General features: G+C 37.6%; 2 protein-coding genes across 4 annotated transcripts in view; both read left to right on the top strand.

Moving 5' to 3' along the window:
* magi3a (membrane associated guanylate kinase, WW and PDZ domain containing 3a) overlaps positions 1-11,561 on the top strand; it is a 181,511-nt gene extending 169,950 nt beyond the window's left edge. For 2 of the 3 annotated variants that reach the window (XM_016522514.1, XM_016522515.1), the window contains 6 exons: positions 114-299; positions 644-740; positions 2,204-2,309; positions 3,093-3,230; positions 3,951-4,089; positions 9,336-11,561. In XM_016522514.1, the coding sequence (XP_016378000.1) occupies positions 114-299; positions 644-740; positions 2,204-2,309; positions 3,093-3,230; positions 3,951-4,089; positions 9,336-10,087 (1,418 nt within the window). In that variant the 3' untranslated portion in view covers positions 10,088-11,561. Of the gene's footprint in view, positions 1-113; positions 300-643; positions 741-2,203; positions 2,310-3,092; positions 3,231-3,950; positions 4,090-4,740; positions 5,014-9,335 lie in introns of those variants that run through there. The other variant, XM_016522516.1, reaches the window with a different exon arrangement.
* Positions 11,562-14,563: 3,002 nt separating this feature from the next.
* Positions 14,564-20,095, top strand: part of LOC107716162 (round spermatid basic protein 1-like) — a 22,026-nt gene continuing 16,494 nt past the window's right edge. Inside the window, exons 1-3 of the mRNA XM_016522523.1 lie at positions 14,564-15,580; positions 16,648-17,276; positions 18,697-18,834. Coding sequence (XP_016378009.1) covers positions 15,004-15,580; positions 16,648-17,276; positions 18,697-18,834 — 1,344 coding nt within the window. The 5' untranslated portion in view covers positions 14,564-15,003. The remainder of the gene's footprint in view (positions 15,581-16,647; positions 17,277-18,696; positions 18,835-20,095) is intronic.

The raw sequence follows: 20,095 nt of genomic DNA, 5'->3' as shown, positions 1-20,095 counted from the left end.
TCAGATTTATTTATCAGTATCAGTTTCTGGAGTTATTGAAAGCACTTCTCAGTGTCTGTCAGTATATCTAAGATGTTTAACTGAAATAAGCATTGATCTCTGTCTGTCCTCAGTTATCCCACATAAGATTGGCCGCATCATTGACGGCAGTCCCACAGACCGCTGCGGTCGGCTAAAAGTGGGTGACCGCATCTCTGCTGTGAATGGCCAGTCAATTATTGAGCTGTCCCACAACGACATTGTGCAGCTCATCAAAGAAGCTGGAAATGCTGTTACCCTCACGGTGGTGCCTGAGGAGGGTAAGCTTTTGGGGAAAATATATTATTTCTTCATTATTTTGGTGAACAGTGAGCTGGTGGAAGGAAGCAGCAGATTGCGGATTTATTTATTTTTTTCTGTAACAGACAGGTTGTTAAAGCATTTGACTTTGAGGATTGAAACTGAAACTTGGGATGGAGTTGTGTGTGTGTATGTGTGTTTCTGCCACACTGATAATCCTGTTTATTTTTCAGAACACAGCGGACCTCCGTCAGGCACTAGTTCAGCCAAGCAGAGCCCAGCCACCCATGATAGTGTCACTTGGGATGGAGTTGTGTGTGTTATGTGTGTTTCTGCCACACTGAGAATCCTGTTTACTTTTCAGAACACAGCGGACCGCCGTCAGGCACTAGCTCAGCCAAGCAGAGCCCAGCCACCCAGCACAGAGCCGTGGGACAGCAGCCTGCCAGCCGAGATGACAGGTACAAGCTCCATCCTGACGGCCAGTTCAATCCCAACACACACGTACACACACAATCACAGTCTTTACAGTCAACTTACAAACCTTTTACGGTTTCATTTTAAAAAGTCTCAATTTATGGCTATTGATTATTACTTTTAAGAACTATGATAATCTAAACAATGTGATTTCAATATTTTTTATGTGAAATTTAATCAGTTTTTACACAAATTAAACATTTGTGACATCATTGCTGGAGATGAGAATCAAATATTTGACTTCAGAACTAAATATTTTTATTTAATTTCCAATCAAATTGTAATTTTGAGATTTTTTTGTTGTTGTATGTATGATACATAAAATGCTAGCTATGAAATTAGAAACAAGACATAGGAGATGACCATTTAATACAAATAATACTAACATTCCAAAACAATTCAATAATTTATAATGTGATGTAGTAAATGTTCATGATAAAATTCTCCTGTGATGCATGTACACAATTGTTCATTTTGGGGTCAGTAAGAATTTTTTTTAAAGAAATTAATACTTTTATTCCGCAAATATGCATTAAATTGTTCAAAAGACATTTATGCAGTACAGACATTTATAATGTTACAAAAGATGTATATTTCAAATAAGCTGTGTTTTTGTTTATTTAGTTTTTTTTTTATAAATGTATATTGGATTCCACAAAAATATTAAGCATCGCAACTGTTTTCAACACTGATAAATGTTTCTTGAGCACCAAATTATTTGAGTGATTAGAGTCCAATTAGAATGATTTCTGAAGGATCATGAAAATTCAGCTTTGCCATTACAGAAATAAATCATATTTTAAATTACATTTGAAAATAAAACTATATTACAGTTTTTGTTAGTCTTGGTTAACATAGGAGACTTAAAAAAAAATCTTAGTAACACCAAATGCTTGAATGGTTGTGTATGTCCAAATAATATAATATAACAAATTATATAGCTAAAATTGCTTGTCTTTTATACCTGCAAGAAACAGGGCCCAAGTTACGCATGTACGCATCATGACATCCTGTCCTCTCCTCTTCTACATCTTTCCCATTTCAATGACCTCTTTCCATTACTCTTCTGTCAAGAACGCTCAAGACCTCTCCTTTCATTTCAGTTCCAAGCACATGGTCCAGGTCATTCTTTTCAGCATAAAATTGAGTAGACTTGTTGTGAACTCACTCTACAGTCAAGGTTCAGATAAGAGGGGCAGCCACAGTCAAAGCTTTTGCCCACACTTAAGACCAACAAAAGGATTTAATGAGCTCCACAGACCTTTGAGGTCCTGAAGAGGACTCTCAGCTTCTTTGTAGGAATCACGATCATGAACTGCAAATTCTCAAGAACAAAAACACTCTTAGCTGCGCTGGATAACATGACGATGGATGAAGGGAGATGCGTTCATTTTGTGCACCAGTTCATTAAATGCCCTAAAGCAGCATCTAATTGTGTGTCATTTAGGAATGGCGTAGAAACGGAGGAGAGGAAAGACACTATGGCCCGAGCGGAACACAAATCCCTGCCGCAGGGTGAGATGGGGGCTGTCATCTCCTCAGGACCAAATCAGGTGAGATGTAAATGAGAAAACGGCAGTTCTTCAAGTAATAATTTGTGTAGTAATAAGAGTTCACAGATAATTATGCAACTGACTTAAGTACTTAATTTTCATGCAGCTCACGTTTTATGAAGATTAAATTCTATTTAAAACTTTGAGATGGAAGCATTTGTCACCTTAAGGATTAATACTATAGGCTACAGTGACTTTATGAGCTATGAAATGGAGGAAATGTTTGCAAAATAAGTAATATATAATGCTAATGACAGAGTGTAGATATGCAAATCAAGTGTCGTTTCTCATTAGCACGGACAGGTGTGGTAGAGCAGTTTGTTTTTGCACTCAGTACAGAATGTTGTGATATATTTAGTGTTTTAGCAAGAAATGTGTGATAATATATTTGCATAGTTTAGTGACTCAGTGCAATTAAATGTAATGTGAATGTCTTAAAGGGGTCATATGATGTTGCTAAAAAGAACATTATTTTGTGTATTTGGTGCCGAAATACAATTGGGTAAACTGGCAGTGGGCGGGTTTCACAAACCAAAACAGAGAGCGACATTCCAGCCCGGAACGCACATTTTCAAAGGAGAATAACTGACTGTTGCATTGTTTTTCAGATAAACAAGTATGTTAACTTAGCATGTTTCTTAAATATCTGCAAACATATTATGGTGTTTTTATGCTTTAGTAGAGTCAAAAACTTACATACAGCACCTTTAAGTTGAATTTAGATTGTGTTGAACTGTTTATTTTCATATGCAAACAAATTGTAACTAATATCTCTCTTTTCAGGGCTGTTATCCCGTGGAGTTAGAGAGAGGACAGAGAGGTTTTGGCTTCAGTCTGCGAGGAGGGAAGGAATATAACATGGGCCTCTTCATCCTTAGACTAGCTGAGGACGGTCCTGCACTGAAAGATGGCAGGATACATGTAAGTTCTCATGACATTAACACATAATACACAAAGAACCTTAATGAAAAATGTAACCATTCAAACCATTACGTTCAACTGTTCAAACCGTTTGAAACTGTTCAAAAGTTTGAAGTCAGTAGGATTTTTAACTTTTTTTTTTTTAAAGAAGTCTTTTATGCTCACCACTGCTGTATTTATTTATGCATATATTATATAATATTTATTTAAAATACTGCAAAAATATTAATATTGTGAAATGTGATTACAATTTAAAATGATTTATTTCTGTGATGGCAAAGCAGAATTTTCAGCAGCCATTACTACAGTCTTCAGTGTCAGAAATTTCTGATCCTTCAGAAATGATTTTAATATGCTGATTTGCTTCTCAAGAAACATTTCTTCTTATCAGTGTTGAAAACACTTATTTGTGGAAACTGTGATGCATTATTTCAGGATTCTTTGATGAATAGAAAGTTCAAAAGAGCAGCATTTATTTGAAATGGAAATAATTTTACTGTCACTTTTGATCAATTTATGTTTATTGCTGAATAAAAGTATACGTTTCTTCAAAAAAATCTTACTGACACTAAACGTTTAAACAGTAGTGTGTATTTTAGATAAAATAAAACATTATTGAATAATAACATTTGAAAAATAACATTATTATTATTATACAGTTAAATTATATAACAAGTAAAATGCAAGTAAATCAGTGGTTCTGTGTTTGTAACCTCACAGGTGGGAGATCAGATTGTGGAGATCAACGGTGAACCCACACAGGGCATTACACACACACGGGCCATTGAGCTCATCCAGGCCGGGGGCAATAAAGTGTTGCTGCTTCTGAGGCCCGGACTTGGCCTGGTGCCTGATCATAGTGAGTCTGTTTAATACCTGACCTCTCAAACAATGAACCGACATAGCCGAGAGACGCTCTCCATCCCAAACCACCTCTTTAAGTTTAAGAGGTGCAGAATCGCTCATTTGAATTCCGTCTGCTTCATGAACCGAGAAAAATCAGTTCCCTCAAGCCTGCATGTTCCCCTCTGAGAAACAAATCCATTTCTGAAGATGGGTTTGTTTTCTACTGCCGTTTCAAAAGCCATTGAAAATGCATTGTGACGGTTATCTTTTCTCAACAGTGTTTTCTAAAGGTACTTCATGCAACATGGGTACTCTTGTTCAGAACATTATTACAATATAGTCATAAAGAGTATAACCACGGTGGATTTACTGAAATACTACAATCATCATCGCACTTACCTTTATATTGCCTAAACATCGCATGCATATTGATCAACACTAATTGCCAAAATAGATAAGTATGCACACAATTACTCAATTATTAGTGAATTGAGGCCTATTGAGTGATTTGGGTATGTGGGTCATATGCATGTTATGTCAGACCTTCCTATCTTCATGCATTGCTGTCACTCTTGCTTCCTGTCTCAATTTTTGCTGGTTTCTTTCTCTGTCTGGGCACTGTTCTATGCACCTCTCTCTCTCTCTCTCTCTCTTCCTGGTTTAGGTCTGAACTCTTCCTCCTCCACATTGTGCTTCCACATGAAACCAGAGCATCACTAAAGGCTTCTCTGCTTTTCTTGGTCTGTCCCTATAATAACTTTGGTAAACTTTGCATTCCTCCTCTATGCTTATTTTGTGTATGTGCAGTTCTGCCTTTCTTTCCCTGTCCTTTGCCTTAAAATGAACCTTTTGATTTTGAATGTCACTAAAGAAAAGAAGGAAATATGAGTGATCACAATTCATGATCATATATTTCTATATAAACACACAGTAATGACTGGCCATTTTCTAGATCACTTTCCTTTTTTGTGATCATTTTTGTTCACATTTTTATTAAACAATTATCACATAAGTTGTCAGAATCAGAATCAGAATGAGCTTTATTGCCAGGTATGTTTACACATACGAGGAATTTGTTTTCGTGACAGAAGCTTCCACAGTGTAACAGAATGACAGTGACAGAACAAAAAACACAGATAATAAAAAATAAATAAATAAATAAAAAATAGAACAAGTAAAATAAGGAATAAAAAATATACAAATCGACAATTGTATGTACAGGTATAGAACAATAGACAGTTGTATGTACAGGTATATATATTGTTGCTTTTAAGTCTTTACGTTTTTCTTTCAATTTTAGTTTTAGTAATTAGTAAAAAGTAATTAAAAAAAATTAGTAAAAAGGGTTTTCACCCAGTATGTATTTTATTTCAGCTTCAGTTAATGATTTTTTGTTCTTTTTTTTTTTAGTTAACAATAATAACACTGATCATGATTAGATATTTTAATCAGTGACAGCACTTTTATTTGTAAACTGTAATCGGACGCATTTTAATTTAAGCAAAACTGAAATCTTTCCAAGAACCCCCTGGAGTTCACGTGCCCTTAGTTGGGAATACTGCTCTGGAGTGATGCAATGTGGCCAAATATATTTCTTACCAGACAGTTAAATGACAAAGAAATTGAAACCCATGTCAGGAGCCACCAGCTTGGTTTAATGTTTGGTTCTTGTTGCTTCACGTCTGGCGGCGTGACATTTTATCTTGAGAGAAAATAGCAACTTTTCCATTCTGGGTCTAACTCTTTCTCATAGCCGGTTTCAGCTGCTCGAATTGTGTCACCGTATCTGGAGGCCAAAAGCCACTGAAGACTGAAAACTGTGACAGTTTAATTGAGAATCATGTCTCTGCTGAAATGCATTTCAGAAGACAGGTTAATTATGTTCAGTCTATCAGTTGTATTCTGCAGATTTGCTAAATCCAATTTGCAATGTTTAAACGTGCACTCTGTCATTTTTTTCTTCATTAAAAAGTTTTGCACAAAGAAATGAACAGCACATTTGAAAAATATATTTAAATTACATTGTACATTCACTCCAGTCATACTGTATCAATAGTCTAATATTATTATATACTATAATAATATTCTCCCTCCCTATTGTTATAGTTTCTTTTAATGACTAAATTAATCATGGTGTGATTGCTGCATCCACATCACGAGGTTTCAGTATAACAGCTGACCAGCACAACAGAATATTAGGTACACCTTTTTTATTTAACCTTCTGGTATTGTTCATTTGGGAGTCACACTTGTGTCGTTCATGGTCAAACGTGACCAAACACCTGAAATTTAACTTTTTTTATTTTCAGTTAAATCAATGTAATATATTTTGGTTCAATAATATATATATTTTTATTTTGAGAGAATTTCATGATACTAATTAATATTTATGCAATAATTGTTACATTTCTTACCATTGAAAATAATAAAAATAAATTTTCTAATATTTTTTATATTACTTTTCAATTATGGCAGTATTTCATGTTAAAATAGAGACAATGCCTTTAAAATAAAAAATTTGAAGGCAAATTAGTGCCATCTGGTACATCTGCAATTCAATGGTTTAGCCACTAGATTCCTATATAGCTCTAAAAAGGCTTATAAATGCTCTAGTTGTTTTTAGACATAAATACTTCTTTCTATTAAGTTGTGGATTTGGATAAATATTTAGACATTCTCAAAGACAACTTTTTGTAAAGGTTTAGATTTTTTGTTTGTTTGTTTGAAATGTCAGTTTTGCATTAATTTTACTACAGTCAAACCTGAACACAGAGAAAGACATTTTGGCTGCGTCCGAAAGCCTAGGCAGCTGACTTGCTGCCTCGCTGCCTTATGAGGCAATGACTTTGCAGGCAGCGTTTTTGCACGAAGGCACCTCATGAAACTGATTTCGGACAGGCTTCTGAGGCAGCGTAACGGTTTAATGATCTACAACAAAATAGAACGAGTTTTGATGATAACTAAACAAATATTTAATTATTATAATACTGATTTCTCGCTAGAAATAACATCAAAAGTGCAAAAAGTTAGTCAGAAACATACATTTACACACAAACTGACCACCAAACGCAACTTTTAGACACCATATTTATGTTTTTATCCGAACTGCCACGGAATGGAACGCACAGGATTGTGGGATATCAAAGGCAGCGAAGGATACATCTATGCTGCCTTCAAAATTCGATCAGAAGAAGGTACCTTCGGAGACAGGAAGTGAAGCAGAATTTGACTTCGGACGTACCTTGATGCCTTCATGCCTTGAAATACTGCCTCCGAAGGCAGCATTTTAGAGATTTCGGACGCAGCGTTTGTTACACATAACATCAAATTTCAACAAAAATGAACAGGAATGCTTTATCAGCGGTTAATCAATCTGATTTCAACCTCTTATTTGAGTCTTATGGCTCAATTTTGCCATATTGTAACAGCCGCATCAGTTCATTTGTGTGTGTGTATAATACTGTGTGTGTGTAAGTGAGTGTGTGTTTTAAGTGTGTGTTTCTGTTTTATTCTCTTGATGCTTTAGAGTTTAACCCCTTCCTTGCTGTCTTTACCGCATTGTGGCTGAATTATTGATTTTATTTCACGCATTTGCAAAAACATGCTTTGTGTTACAGTCACACTAGTTCATATATATATATATATATATATATACACATACAGTATCTCACAGAAGTGAGTACACTCACATTTTTGTAAATATTTTATTATATCTTTTCATGTGACTACACTGAAGAAATGACACTTTGCTACAATGTAAAGTAGTGAGTGTACAGCTTGTATAACACAGGTGTTGTGTGCTTGTAAGCTCAACTAGTCTCTCAATGAAGCGCTGAGTCATGACAATGGTTTAGTGTAACACACACACACACACACAGACGTGATTCAGTCTCTCTCTGCACCCTCCACTTTTAATGTTTAATGTCCATGTTTAAAGCAGCGGTTGCTATGTATGTGTGTGTGTGTGTCTGTTTTGTACTTTTGATGTTTTAGAGTGTCACCCCTTCCTTGGTTTCTGTTTTTACTGCATTGTGGCTGAATTATTGATTTTATTTCACGCATTTGCAAAAACATGCTTTGTGTTACAGTCACACTAGTTCATATATATATATATATATATGTGTGTGTGTGTGTTTGGGTGGGGGGGGGTTGAGTGTGTTTATTTTGCACTCTTGATATTTTAGTGTCGCCCTTTTCATTGCTGTGCACTTTTTTCAGCATTGTGAAAGATTTGTAGATTGTACACAAAAAAATTATCTGTATTTTCGTATTTTTGCATATTTCCCATTCATTTCCAATGGCTGTCATTTTTGACCGCAAACAACACAAGTGTGACAATTTTTTTATGACCATTTAGCTTTTTCAAATCAAGTTCACTTTTTTTTTTTTTTTGTGGTCACATAGCGACTGCCATAAAAGTTTCATAGAGTTTCGTACCATTCTGATGAAATAGCGATTTTTTAAATTTCTCTGGTCTCTAACATTTTTCTGGTCTAAAATTGACTGAACAACACCAAAGGGTTAAACAAAATATAAGAAACAGAATATGAGCTTGATTTAAAAATGTTTGACAGGTTATTATTACAGAGAAAAGAATAAGACTAAACAAACAAACAAACACACTGCCATTCAAAAGTTTGGGGTCAATAAAATCTTTCTGCTTTTGTAAAAAATTTCTTATGCTCACCAAGGCTGCATTTATTTGAAAAATACAGAGAAAAAAAAAACAGTAATACTGTGAAATAGTATTACAATTTAAAATAAAAAAATTTCCTATTGCAATATTTTAAAATGTATTTTATTCCTGTGATACCAAAGCTGAATTTTCATGAACAGCCATTACTCCAGTCTTCAGTGTCACATGATCCTTCAGAAATCATTCCAATATGCTGCCTTGATGCTCAAGAAACATTTCTTATTATATCAATGTTGAAAACAGTTTTGATGCTTAATGTTTTTGTGGAAACCATGAAAAAATGTTTCAAGATTATTTGATGGAATAAAAAGTTTTATAAGAACAGATTTATTTAAAATAAAAAATGACATTATAAATACCTTTACTGTCCCTTTCTATCAACGTAGTACATCCTTGCTAAATAAAATAATTTTATTCAAAAAATATCTTTCTTAACCAAAAATTTCTTACCAAAAAGACTGATTTGCTCTTTTACATGTTACAAAACAGACTGTGAGTGCACCTTCAAAATAATTGGTTTTATTGACTTCTTACACTAATAATTATCATGTTTTGCGTTTCAGATGTTAAAGATATGATGACCGGTCCATCTGCAAACTCTCCAAGGTATTCTGCATCCAATGAGCCGTCGACACCAGCATCGTCATCCTTCATCTCTCACTCCCCTGAGGTCAACCCCTCTCCACCCGAGGAGCTCTTCTTCGACCCGGTGGCTGCTTCACACAGACAACTTCACCAACATTACAGAGACGCCAAAAAGCAAACTAGAAAGAGCGACCCAAGCATGCCTCGTGACAACAATGACAATTTTACACTCCCCCAGAGACAGGATGGGAAAGAACGCTTACAGAGTCCAAAAAAGACTCTAAACATGGACAACAAGAGCGATCCTAGTGGACGAGAAACTCGATCCCCAAGCCCCAGGAAGACCAAGAAGGAAAACGCTGGGATCAGACAGGAGGTGCCTCAAAAAGCCAATGACGGATTGAAGCCTAACTCTGGAAGGAGATACAAAGACGAGGGTACTATGCACAAGCAGGACAGGGAAACGGGAGAAATCAGACCTGAGGTCTCAAGAGGTGGCAGTGACAGATACCCGAGGGACAAGACAGCAGAACCTCAGTGGTCTGAAAGCGGTACCCTCAACCGGAAGGACCACAGAGGACAAGACAGACCTCGGGAAGAGGATATCGAGGGTGTCCCTCAAGAGACTCCCCAGAATGGGAACCCTACCAACAAGAGAGCCCCTATAACCCCAGGCCCCTGGAAGGTGCCCAGCTCCGCAAGGATTCAGCCTCCGGTGCATGGAGTCTAATGCGTTTGGGAGCAGTTATTGATGTGAATCACTGTGGATATTTTGGTATGACTATCACCATCTACACTGATAGCATGCAGCGTTTGTTTGAGTCCACCAACAATACGAGCCTCAGTTTTGTTTTTGTGCCAATCAGACTGCAGCTACAAACTCATCCATGTCTCTTTGCTCCTGTGACGATAACATGAAGGATCCTTTTCTGTGAAGGTTTAAAAATGTCTATTAATATATATTAAAAGGATAGTTCACCCAAAAATGAAAATTCTGTCAGCATTTATCAGCCTTCTTGATGTTACAAATCCTGTATGACTCAAAAGAAGATATTTTGAAGAATGTTGGTAACTAAACCAATTTGGTGACCATTGACTTCTATTGTATGGACCATAAAATCTTTGATCTTCCACAGAAGATAGACAGACATACGGTGCTGAAATGACATGAGGAAGAGTGAATGATGACAACCTTTTTCATTTTTGAGTAAACTGTCCCTTTAATTTTCCATCTTTGATTCTCCGCATGTCCTTAACGACTTTTCCAGTGATGCAACTGTCCTCAAGATCCAGTCCTGAAAAGTGTCTTTGTTTAGGCTGTGCATTATTCAGCTTTTTTTGAAGTGAATTTTCGACATATCCATCTTTAAAAGACCAGAAACTTAAGTTTAAGGTTAAGTATACTGTTTACTACTTGAGTGTTGAAGACGATGCATATGTAATTTATTGAAATGAATATGATGATATAAACATATAAATGTATAGCGGTATAGATATTTGTATCCATTCTGAGCCAGGTCACTTATTAGAGTTCCAGCTTGCCGATATGACTTTCGGCTTCCTAACAAACACATATTTTTTCACAGTGCTATAGCTTTTACAGTTAATCTCGGTGGAGCATTTGCAAGGTGTGTACATTTGGGATCAAATGTTCTCTCATATCATTAGAAGGTGAAGCAGAACTAGAGAAATTCAGATATATTTTTGCATACTAATCTAATCCAATCTAACATTATATTTTTTCTTATTCTTTTTAGCACATCGAATGATTCATACTGCATTGTTTACCCAATATTGGGACTTCATATTCATTTAAAGTGTCTTTATGCATCTTTCAGATCATCCTATTAAATGTCAAGATGCTGTCTTATATCCAAGGGAAATGTAGCTCTGAATTATGTGCCGAACAATTTGGATGTTATTCATCAGGTTCTTTAACGCCTCAAACAACTGGCACAGATTCAGACACAAGATATAACAATGTCCAATATCTTTTTTCCATAACAGTATTTTTGAAATACCATAAATATTAAGTGTCCATATGGGCAGAGCAGACATCAGTCAAACATTGCATATGCTACAGTGCTTCTATAATTTAATCTTGATGAAAAATGTGAATACTTTCTAACAAGGTTTATGATTGCTTCTTGATCATTAAAGGGGTCATGAACTGCCTTTTTTATTACTTTGTACTGTTCTCTGAGGTCCACTTATAATGTTATCAAGAATTTACAACAGAAAACATCATAATTTAGCAGTAATAGGCTATTTTCTGTCCTGTTTTGACCCCCCTCATCGGAACGCTCTGTTTGAATAGACGTGGCGGATTGTAGACTCGGAAGTAAACGCCGACTGCTATGATTGGCTAACAGTTGTGTATGCTTGACAGCCTGCAATCTTCATAGATGGACGCTGCTGTGATTTAGATTAAAAACGTATAAATACTCAGTACATATCAAACGATCTGTAATAACAAAGCAATAGTGAGACACGCAATAAAACGTTACTCACACTTGTGTGCAGTGGCGCCTCCAGGATTTTTTTAATAGTGTGGCCGAAAGGGGCCAGTAAAAATGTTAGGGTGGCACAATACAAAAAATGTTGTATGCCTAAATATAATGGCAGACATTAATTTTGGGCAATTACTATTCTCTGTATAGAGCAAAATAGAAAAAAGTCTCTCTGCAATTCAACTACAAGTACCCTCATGTTTATTTGGAGTGCAAATTAATTTCAAATGAGAGTAAAAGTATAAAGAAAGCATAGATGTTTAACCCATCACTTCATCAAAACAATTGTTACACTGTTGAGAGCGTATTCTGCAGTACACATCATACAAGTTTATTATTTTTATTTTTAATATAGTGTTTCGTCAATGTCCGTGTTAATTTATAAAATAAAATTATTATTCTAAAAAAAACTCCACTCTTTCTGGTTGGGGGGGCCAGTGTCATTCCTTGGAGGAGCCACTGCTTGTGTGAAGCAACATTACTGTCGGATCCAATATAGTTGCACAGCATCGTCTTTGAGTTTCAATCTTTCTGAAAATCCTGCGTCGATTTGTGCCTTATTTGTAAATGAATCCGTGGTAAAATTAAGTGAACAAAGGACCAAGTTATTACTGACGCAGTCTGGAACTTTCCTAATGTTGGGATCCGATGGAAGGTTATGCAAAGACTGTGTTTTTCCACAGCTTGGCACTGCAGCGTCTTGTTGTCTTCGGAGCATCTTTATCATTTGATTTCTGCGTTTGCCTCTTGTTATTTACATGCGCGAATAGGTGGGCGGGGCTAAACAGGCAGTGATGTAAAAGAAGGCGTTGATGATCTTCTGCGGAGGCGGGGTTTAGCCACACTATTACGTCATAAAGTGGCACATTACACAACCTGTCGTTTTTGGCAGATTCATTGGCTTCAATATAAGCTGTTTTTAGAATCATGAGGAAGTTTTGAGTTCTGAAACTTACATGATGTTTTTATAGTACATCGACCTCTTATATGTCAAAAGATCAAGGGAATTTTGATTGCTCAGTTCATGACCCCTTTAATCTCAACACTTTTGTAGCTTGTTTCTCTAGTGCATCTCATGTCATGCGGTTGTATGTATGATACTGTGGCCTTGCATTGCTTTATCTTACACAAAAAAAGCCTTGTGGTCTCTACATTGTGGTAGTTGTAAATGTTTATAAAAAATACAATGTACAGCACCTGTATAAAATTTGCCTTTGTGAAGGGAAAAACGAAAAAAAAAAAAAATCTATAAATCGCTCCATTATTTTTTTAAGTAATTGAGAGTATAAGCATATATAGAGAGAGAGTGGTTAAAGAAATTAATCTGGTCATGACCTTCTGTTCATGCACCGATGAATAAAGATTTACTGAAAAGATGCCTCTTTTGATCTTTTAAGTTTCTGAACAGGTTCTTTCGAGCGGTTCATATTAAAAACCCTGTTTGAAAATCAATTCAGAGATTCCTTTGTAATTAAGTCATCACGCGGTCCCATCACAATATATTTAAGCTGTAAAACAATAGAGCCATATATAGACACGTTTTATTTACATTTTATTGATATAAACTTATTTTCTAACGGAAAAAGAAGAAAAAACGGGAATGTTCGCCGTCCGATGACAAGCGCGAGAGAGCGGAGAAGGAAGCGAAGAAAATAAAGCTAACGTTACAGGACCACCAACACCTCCACCAACGAGCGCATCCACCGCACCAACAACAGAACAGCCAAGCGCGCAACTTCAGCAAAGAGCAGGCACCTGTGCAACACCGCCATCATCAACATCATCACCTCCTCAGCTCCAAGAAAGAATTACCTCCGGGCTGGCCGCCGCGAAAAGTGACACCAGCAGCCCACGTCCCGCAGAAGACGGTCCTGCCACCTTCCCCGCTGTTCACTTTCACGCCAACGTCCCAGATAGCACACGTACGTCTGCAAGATGTCTGTTAAAGATCACTTCATCTGGAAAGCATCTGCAGTGTACAAACATCTGACGGATGTCCTTAAGATGTCAGTTTTACATACATTCTAAATTACAAACATCATAAAGATATTGTTTAAACGTCTATTTGACATCTGATAGGAAGCTATAGACGTATTGCAGATGAGAAAACACTGAAAAATACGTCTTGCAGATGTCAAATAGACGTCTACGTGATGTTTGTGTGCTAACGGTATTGTCCCACCCTGTTGCTGCGATAATTGAACTTATAAAAAAAACAGTAATTTAGAACCTAAATATAATTTCCACTTACAATAAAATACTAAAACTAACTTTAAACTTGAAAGTTTTGACATTTAAAAACAAGTCATACAATCAAGCAACACATTTTTAGTTCTTGTTACAAGAGTCAGTGAGCTGTTGAATCGAAAGAATTACAAACCGATTCCGTCCGATTCGTGAACAAATCGTTTAGGTCAATTCTGTAAACAGGTTCAATAGATTCTTGAAAAGATCCGACTCACAGGTGCGATTCGGATCAGACATTAGGCTTGTTCGAGATGCATCGGCGCTGCGCAAACCGATCATCGTATGACATCAAAGTACCGCGAGAGTGATTGGAGAGCAGATGACTCTTACGCTTTTGAATCGCTCTCGCGGTACTCTGATGTCATACGCCGATCTGTCTGCGCAGCGCCGATGCATCTCGAACAAGCCTATTGCTATTTTTAATTTGACACGCCGACTTAAAAAAATGCAACGCTCGTGCCGCCAATAACAGGCAGATGCGACGCAATATCCGAAGACGTCCGTCTGGCGTATGTTGTATACATAGACCAACCAAAAATAGCCCAAATAGCAAAAAAGCGTAAATGCCCCCTAAAGAAATTCAACACCGTGCGACTATTATCTCCAGGATGTTGTGTGTTGCTCTTTTGTTGGTTGTGAGCTCAACTCCCAGCACATTTATCTCCTCTCAACGAAACGGAACCACCCAACCCCTGAAGCTGCTTCAGCATTACGTCAGTCACTGGCCGAGGTGCGTGCAGCAGCGCACGCATACCTTGAACCATAGCAGTACAGAAACATCACTACCCACAAAGCTACCGATTGTGCGCATACGCGCTCCGAGCGGGAAAACTACAAACGCGTGAGCTCCGATTGGCTAGGGACAAAAGAACTACAGCTCCCAATAGACATGCGCAAAAAGTCCCTCTTAAAGCCTTTTAAATTTACGTGCAAAATGGCTGCACGGGTCGATCTACTGCGCGTCAAAGTAGAGGAGAAGAGCAGGGACAGCTTTGACAAAGCCACCAAAGAGAAGAAAAAGAAGAAAAAACGGGAATGTTCGCCGTCCGATGACAAGCGCGAGAGAGCGGAGAAGGAAGCGAAGAAAATAAAGCTAACGTTACAGGACCACCAACACCTCCACCAACGAGCGCATCCACCGCACCAACAACAGAACAGCCAAGCGCGCAACTTCAGCAAAGAGCAGGCACCTGTGCAACACCGCCATCATCAACATCATCACCTCCTCAGCTCCAAGAAAGAATTACCTCCGGGCTGGCCGCCGCGAAAAGTGACACCAGCAGCCCACGTCCCGCAGAAGACGGTCCTGCCACCTTCCCCGCTGTTCACTTTCACGCCACTCAAAGTAGCGAAGGCCGAGACCCCCAATAACAAGCCCAAACACATCGAGAAGGACGCCAAACTCAAGCCCAAGAAGGAAAACGCCGAGGCGAATGTTAAAGTGGGTGAATGCAAAAAAAAGAAAGGTAATTTTAACAGCGTTTACACGTAAGCCAAACGATTTTACAATACTGGCTGGCTTCCAACTTAAAAGTGAGTGTAGAAAGTGCCGTTAGCCTCCGCTGCTAACCCATGCGCGAGCACGCTTGTGTGAACGCCCCCATTCACTCGAGCTCAATGTACTTGCAGATGAGCAAAATTGCTAAAAATTGAGGAAGAAACTTTTCACAGCTGCGAAAGTACATTTAAATGAAATACAAATAGATACTTTTTCTCTGTTTAGTATTAGAGACGTTCTCCTTACGTCTGTCATGTGTAATGTTTACTAAACTCGCTGTTACTACATTAATCTGTAATTTCACAAACATAAGTAACGTGGTATTGCTGTAGCTTTTTATTAACACGATACCATAATAATACCATGTTTTTAGACACAATACTATGATGTTCTTTGAAGTGTTTTCCAGTACCGTATATATGGTGATCATTCTATGCTGTATTATTATGCCAAATTTTACACTACAACTGATACTAGGGGCTAATGTGGGTCAGAGCAAGCTTAATTTAGTCTGGCTTTTATATGCACCATTATGTCTTTACACAGAATTTTGAGCAGGCACAGAGCAACCTTAACTCAACTGTGTAAAGATTTGAAAGACAGTACTATATATAGTATTGCCATACAATTTGTTCCTATCTTTGTACCATGAAACTGACTGAACTGAAAAAAAAAAAAAAAAAGGAATTAATGAGTTAGTTAATAACAGCAACTGTGTAGTACTTATGGTATTGTGCCCAAAACTGTGGTCAGTGGTTACCATGGTAAATTGATATAAATGTAGTAGTATTAGATATGAAGTAGGAGCGTCTTACAGAGATAACTTATTTCTGGGCCACCAAATGTCCAGAATTGCTGGATATTTGGTAAGCATTTGGTAATTGATTACCAAGAAGTATCTACAAAGTTTTCAAGGAGCCACGAAATAATTTTTGTGAGGTTTTTCATGTTTAGAATTTTACATAGGTAAAGACTAAGAAGCTATGAACTATTAATAGTTTTTCTATGCTCTACCATCTCTATTGATCTTTTCAGAGCCCCATAGTGAGAATGGCAAATCCCAGACCCTGGAAGAATACCTTTTAAAGAAAAAGAAAAAGAAGCGGCGGCATCGTGAAGATGAGCGTGGCAAGAAGTTGCACATACACAACAAAGAGGTCCAGACAGTGTGTACAGGATTGACAGGAGATGCTCTGCCATCTTCTGAAGACCCTGTGTTACATGTGTACATCAAAGATGAGAAGCCGTGTCCAGGCTTAGGTGAGTACTACACTCCCAAAGCTGAGAAGAAGCCGTTCCTCTCACACCAAGACCACTACATCCGCAGCTCGTGGCTTCAGACCAACGGCTCCTTCAGCAGACTGATCCATGAGGAAAAGCAGCCCAATGGAGGGGCATCTGTACTACACGCATACGCAGATGAACTGTCTTTACTGCGACCGGGGGACACTGAAAGATTCGCCCAGGAGTTTCTGGATCTCGCCTTTGCTGAACACCCTAAAGGAGCCGCACGTTACGCGCTGGCCGTGGTGCACGGAGCGGCTGCCTACCTGCCCGATTTCTTGGACTACTTTGCCTTCAATTTCCCAAACACACCTGTCAAGATGGAAATCCTTGGTAAAAAGGACATTGAGACCACCACGATTGCCAACTTCCACTCCCAGGTAGGATGACATTTTGCATTCGTGACATTTTGGGTTATAACTTCAAGTAGGGCTGGACGATATGGCCAAAATTTATATCACGGTATATTTCTTATTATGTTGAAAGCAGCGTAGAATTTTTTCAGGTTTCTTTGATGAATAGAAAGTTCAGAAGAACAGCATTTACCTGAAATAGAAATCTTTTGTAACATAATAAATGTCTTTATCATCACTTTTGATCAATTTAAAGCATCCTTGCTAAATAAAAGTATTAATTTCTATAATCGAGCAACAACAAAAATGTTGCTGGTGACGGGCTTATTATTGAAAATGCAAACTGATTCTCTGCCAGCAGGAGGCGCTTTGAGAGCGGCAGAAACCGCGGTTTTCCCAGTAATGGCTGTAATCAAAGCAGCTCCGCTCATGAACGCAAATTTTATCACATAAAATAAAAATGCCATCGAAACTTTTCTGAAGACAGTCGGTTCCCTTCAGAGATACTTTCATATAAAACACCGCGCCACGTTTTGATTTTGAAAAGTGCAGTGCTCATGTTTATTCAATGAAGTCAAATGCCACAAATAAATCAATGCATGGGAAACACTGGTAATGTATATCGAAATATCTGAAATGTGTTTAAAAATCATATCACCGTTATTGAAAAAAATTATATCCCGATACATATTGATATTGAATTATTGTCCAGCCCTACCTTTAAGCCATGGCTTGTTTTTGGCAGGATACATTATGATACCTTGCATGTGTAGCAAAATGCAAAATTAAGTCTATATGTTCATTTAGCTTTTCTCACTTCTAGAGGACTTTTAAAAGCAGCTGCATTTATTATTTACACAAGTCAGGTGGCTAAAAGGTGACGATTCAAGGTACACTACCAGTCTTAAGTGATGCAGACCAAATTTCCCCGGAGCCAAACTTTTCTACCGTCTCGGAGACTAAACAAACTGACATTATTGAATTCATTCTTGTAAGAAGCAGGAGAATCACAGTTCAGGGAAGTTATTTTCATTTTTTCACATTTATGGCGGTCTGAACACCATATTATTGTAGATCTTGCCTCAAGCTCCGTTTACACCAAGAACAATAACTATAATGTTTTAATTATTGTTCTAATTCTATGAGATTAATTCTGAGAAAATATCATTGGAGTCATTTTCACAGTGATTTTTTCCAGATGATGAATGATAAAAACATTGACAGCCAATCAGAATCCACCTGACTTGAAAGAGCTTGAGCATTTAAGGGTGCAGATGACATAACTGGAGCCGGTGCTTATAATAAACACAAGATTATTGTTCCATTAACGCTAATGTAGTTATCTTTCTCTGCATGAATGGGCCTTTAAACTTTTTGTTTGTATCATGAAACTTTAGAAAGTGTGTGTTAGGATGCTTCCCAGCTCTGAAGGGCTTTTATGTTGCAGGTGAGCCGAACGTACTGCTCAGGGACATATAGAGCTGGTCCCATGAGGCAAATCAGTTTGGTCGGTGCCGTAGATGAGGAGGTGGGCGATTTCTTTCCGGAGTTCTTGGACATGCTTGAGGAGTCTCCGTTTCTGAAGGTTAGGACATAATCTCTCACAGATGAGCGAGTTTGAAAGGTTTTGTGCTGACGGTGTTTTGTAGTGCAAATGGTGTGTTTCAATTCACTGTTTGCCAGCAGAGTTTCTTGCTATTTGGACCTAGATAAATGGTGTCATTTTGCTCTCTTATGTAAAGGATTTTGTTTGCATCCCTTTACATTTAAATACCCCATAACATCAAAATTGGAAATTTGTGGCTTTTAGTCCATGTTTATTTGCTTTGTGGTGTGTATATACCGTTCCAATGTTGGAGACCTGAAAGATTTTTTCATGTTTATTAAATTAAGTCACTTATGCTTACTAAAGATGCATTTATTTGATAAAAAATGCAGTAAAAATGTGAAATATTATTACAATTTAAAATAACTATATTAATTAGCACAAATAAATATAATTTATAAATAATAAAGAATAAAGAGAGCTATGAAACATGAGACGTGTGTGAGAGAGAAGGGGTCGTCGGAGAGAAGAGAGCAAGAATGCGCGGCTGATGTTATTGCCTGTGCCGCTGGTAACAAAACGGATCGGCTTGAAATCGGAAAGAAGTGAGACTGACCGACCGATCCGGGCCGATCATGAGGAAAATCGGCCGATCGATCGGTGCATCTCTAATTTTAATATATTTAAAAATGTATTTTATTCCTGTGATGGCAACACCTAATTTTCAGCAGCCATTACTCAAGTCTTACGTGTCGCATGATCTTTCAGAAATCACTCTAATATGCTGAATTGGTGCTCAAGAAACATTTCTTATCATTATCAAAGATGCAAAGAGTTGTTTAATAATTTTTGTGTAAAAATATTAAAATGCCCACTAGGGCTGGGCGGTATATCGAGTTTGTACGATATATCGATATTTTCTTTATAAGCGATTCGATATGAGGCAATACTGTTTATATTGATATACAGTCGTTTGATACGAGCGCATCTGAAAATATAGCGGAGGACACAGACTGAGCTGCTGCGGAGAAAGTGCATAATCCAGTTTGTTCTAAACATGTGACAAGCTTCATATTAAGGCCTTTAAAAACTGGTAAGACATAGTATAGTTTATAGTTTAAGCGGCTCGGCCCGTCATATGCTCTGACTGAAAGACTGCGTGTGCCGCTGACAGAGACAGAGGCTACTCGCGCTGTTTAATGTGTTTGAGATGTGCTGTCTTCCTGAATGCATAACTTACATTTCACAGGTATATTCTCCGTCTGTAAATGTTAGAAAGTCATGGAAATATTTCCATTTT

Source organism: Sinocyclocheilus rhinocerous, unplaced genomic scaffold, assembly GCF_001515625.1.
Source record: "Sinocyclocheilus rhinocerous isolate Xijiao unplaced genomic scaffold, SAMN03320098_v1.1 scaffold148, whole genome shotgun sequence".
In the NCBI taxonomy this organism is placed as follows: domain Eukaryota; kingdom Metazoa; phylum Chordata; class Actinopteri; order Cypriniformes; family Cyprinidae; genus Sinocyclocheilus; species Sinocyclocheilus rhinocerous.
Note: the sequence above shows the minus strand (reverse complement) of the source record. Positions and strands in the feature narration are given on the sequence as shown.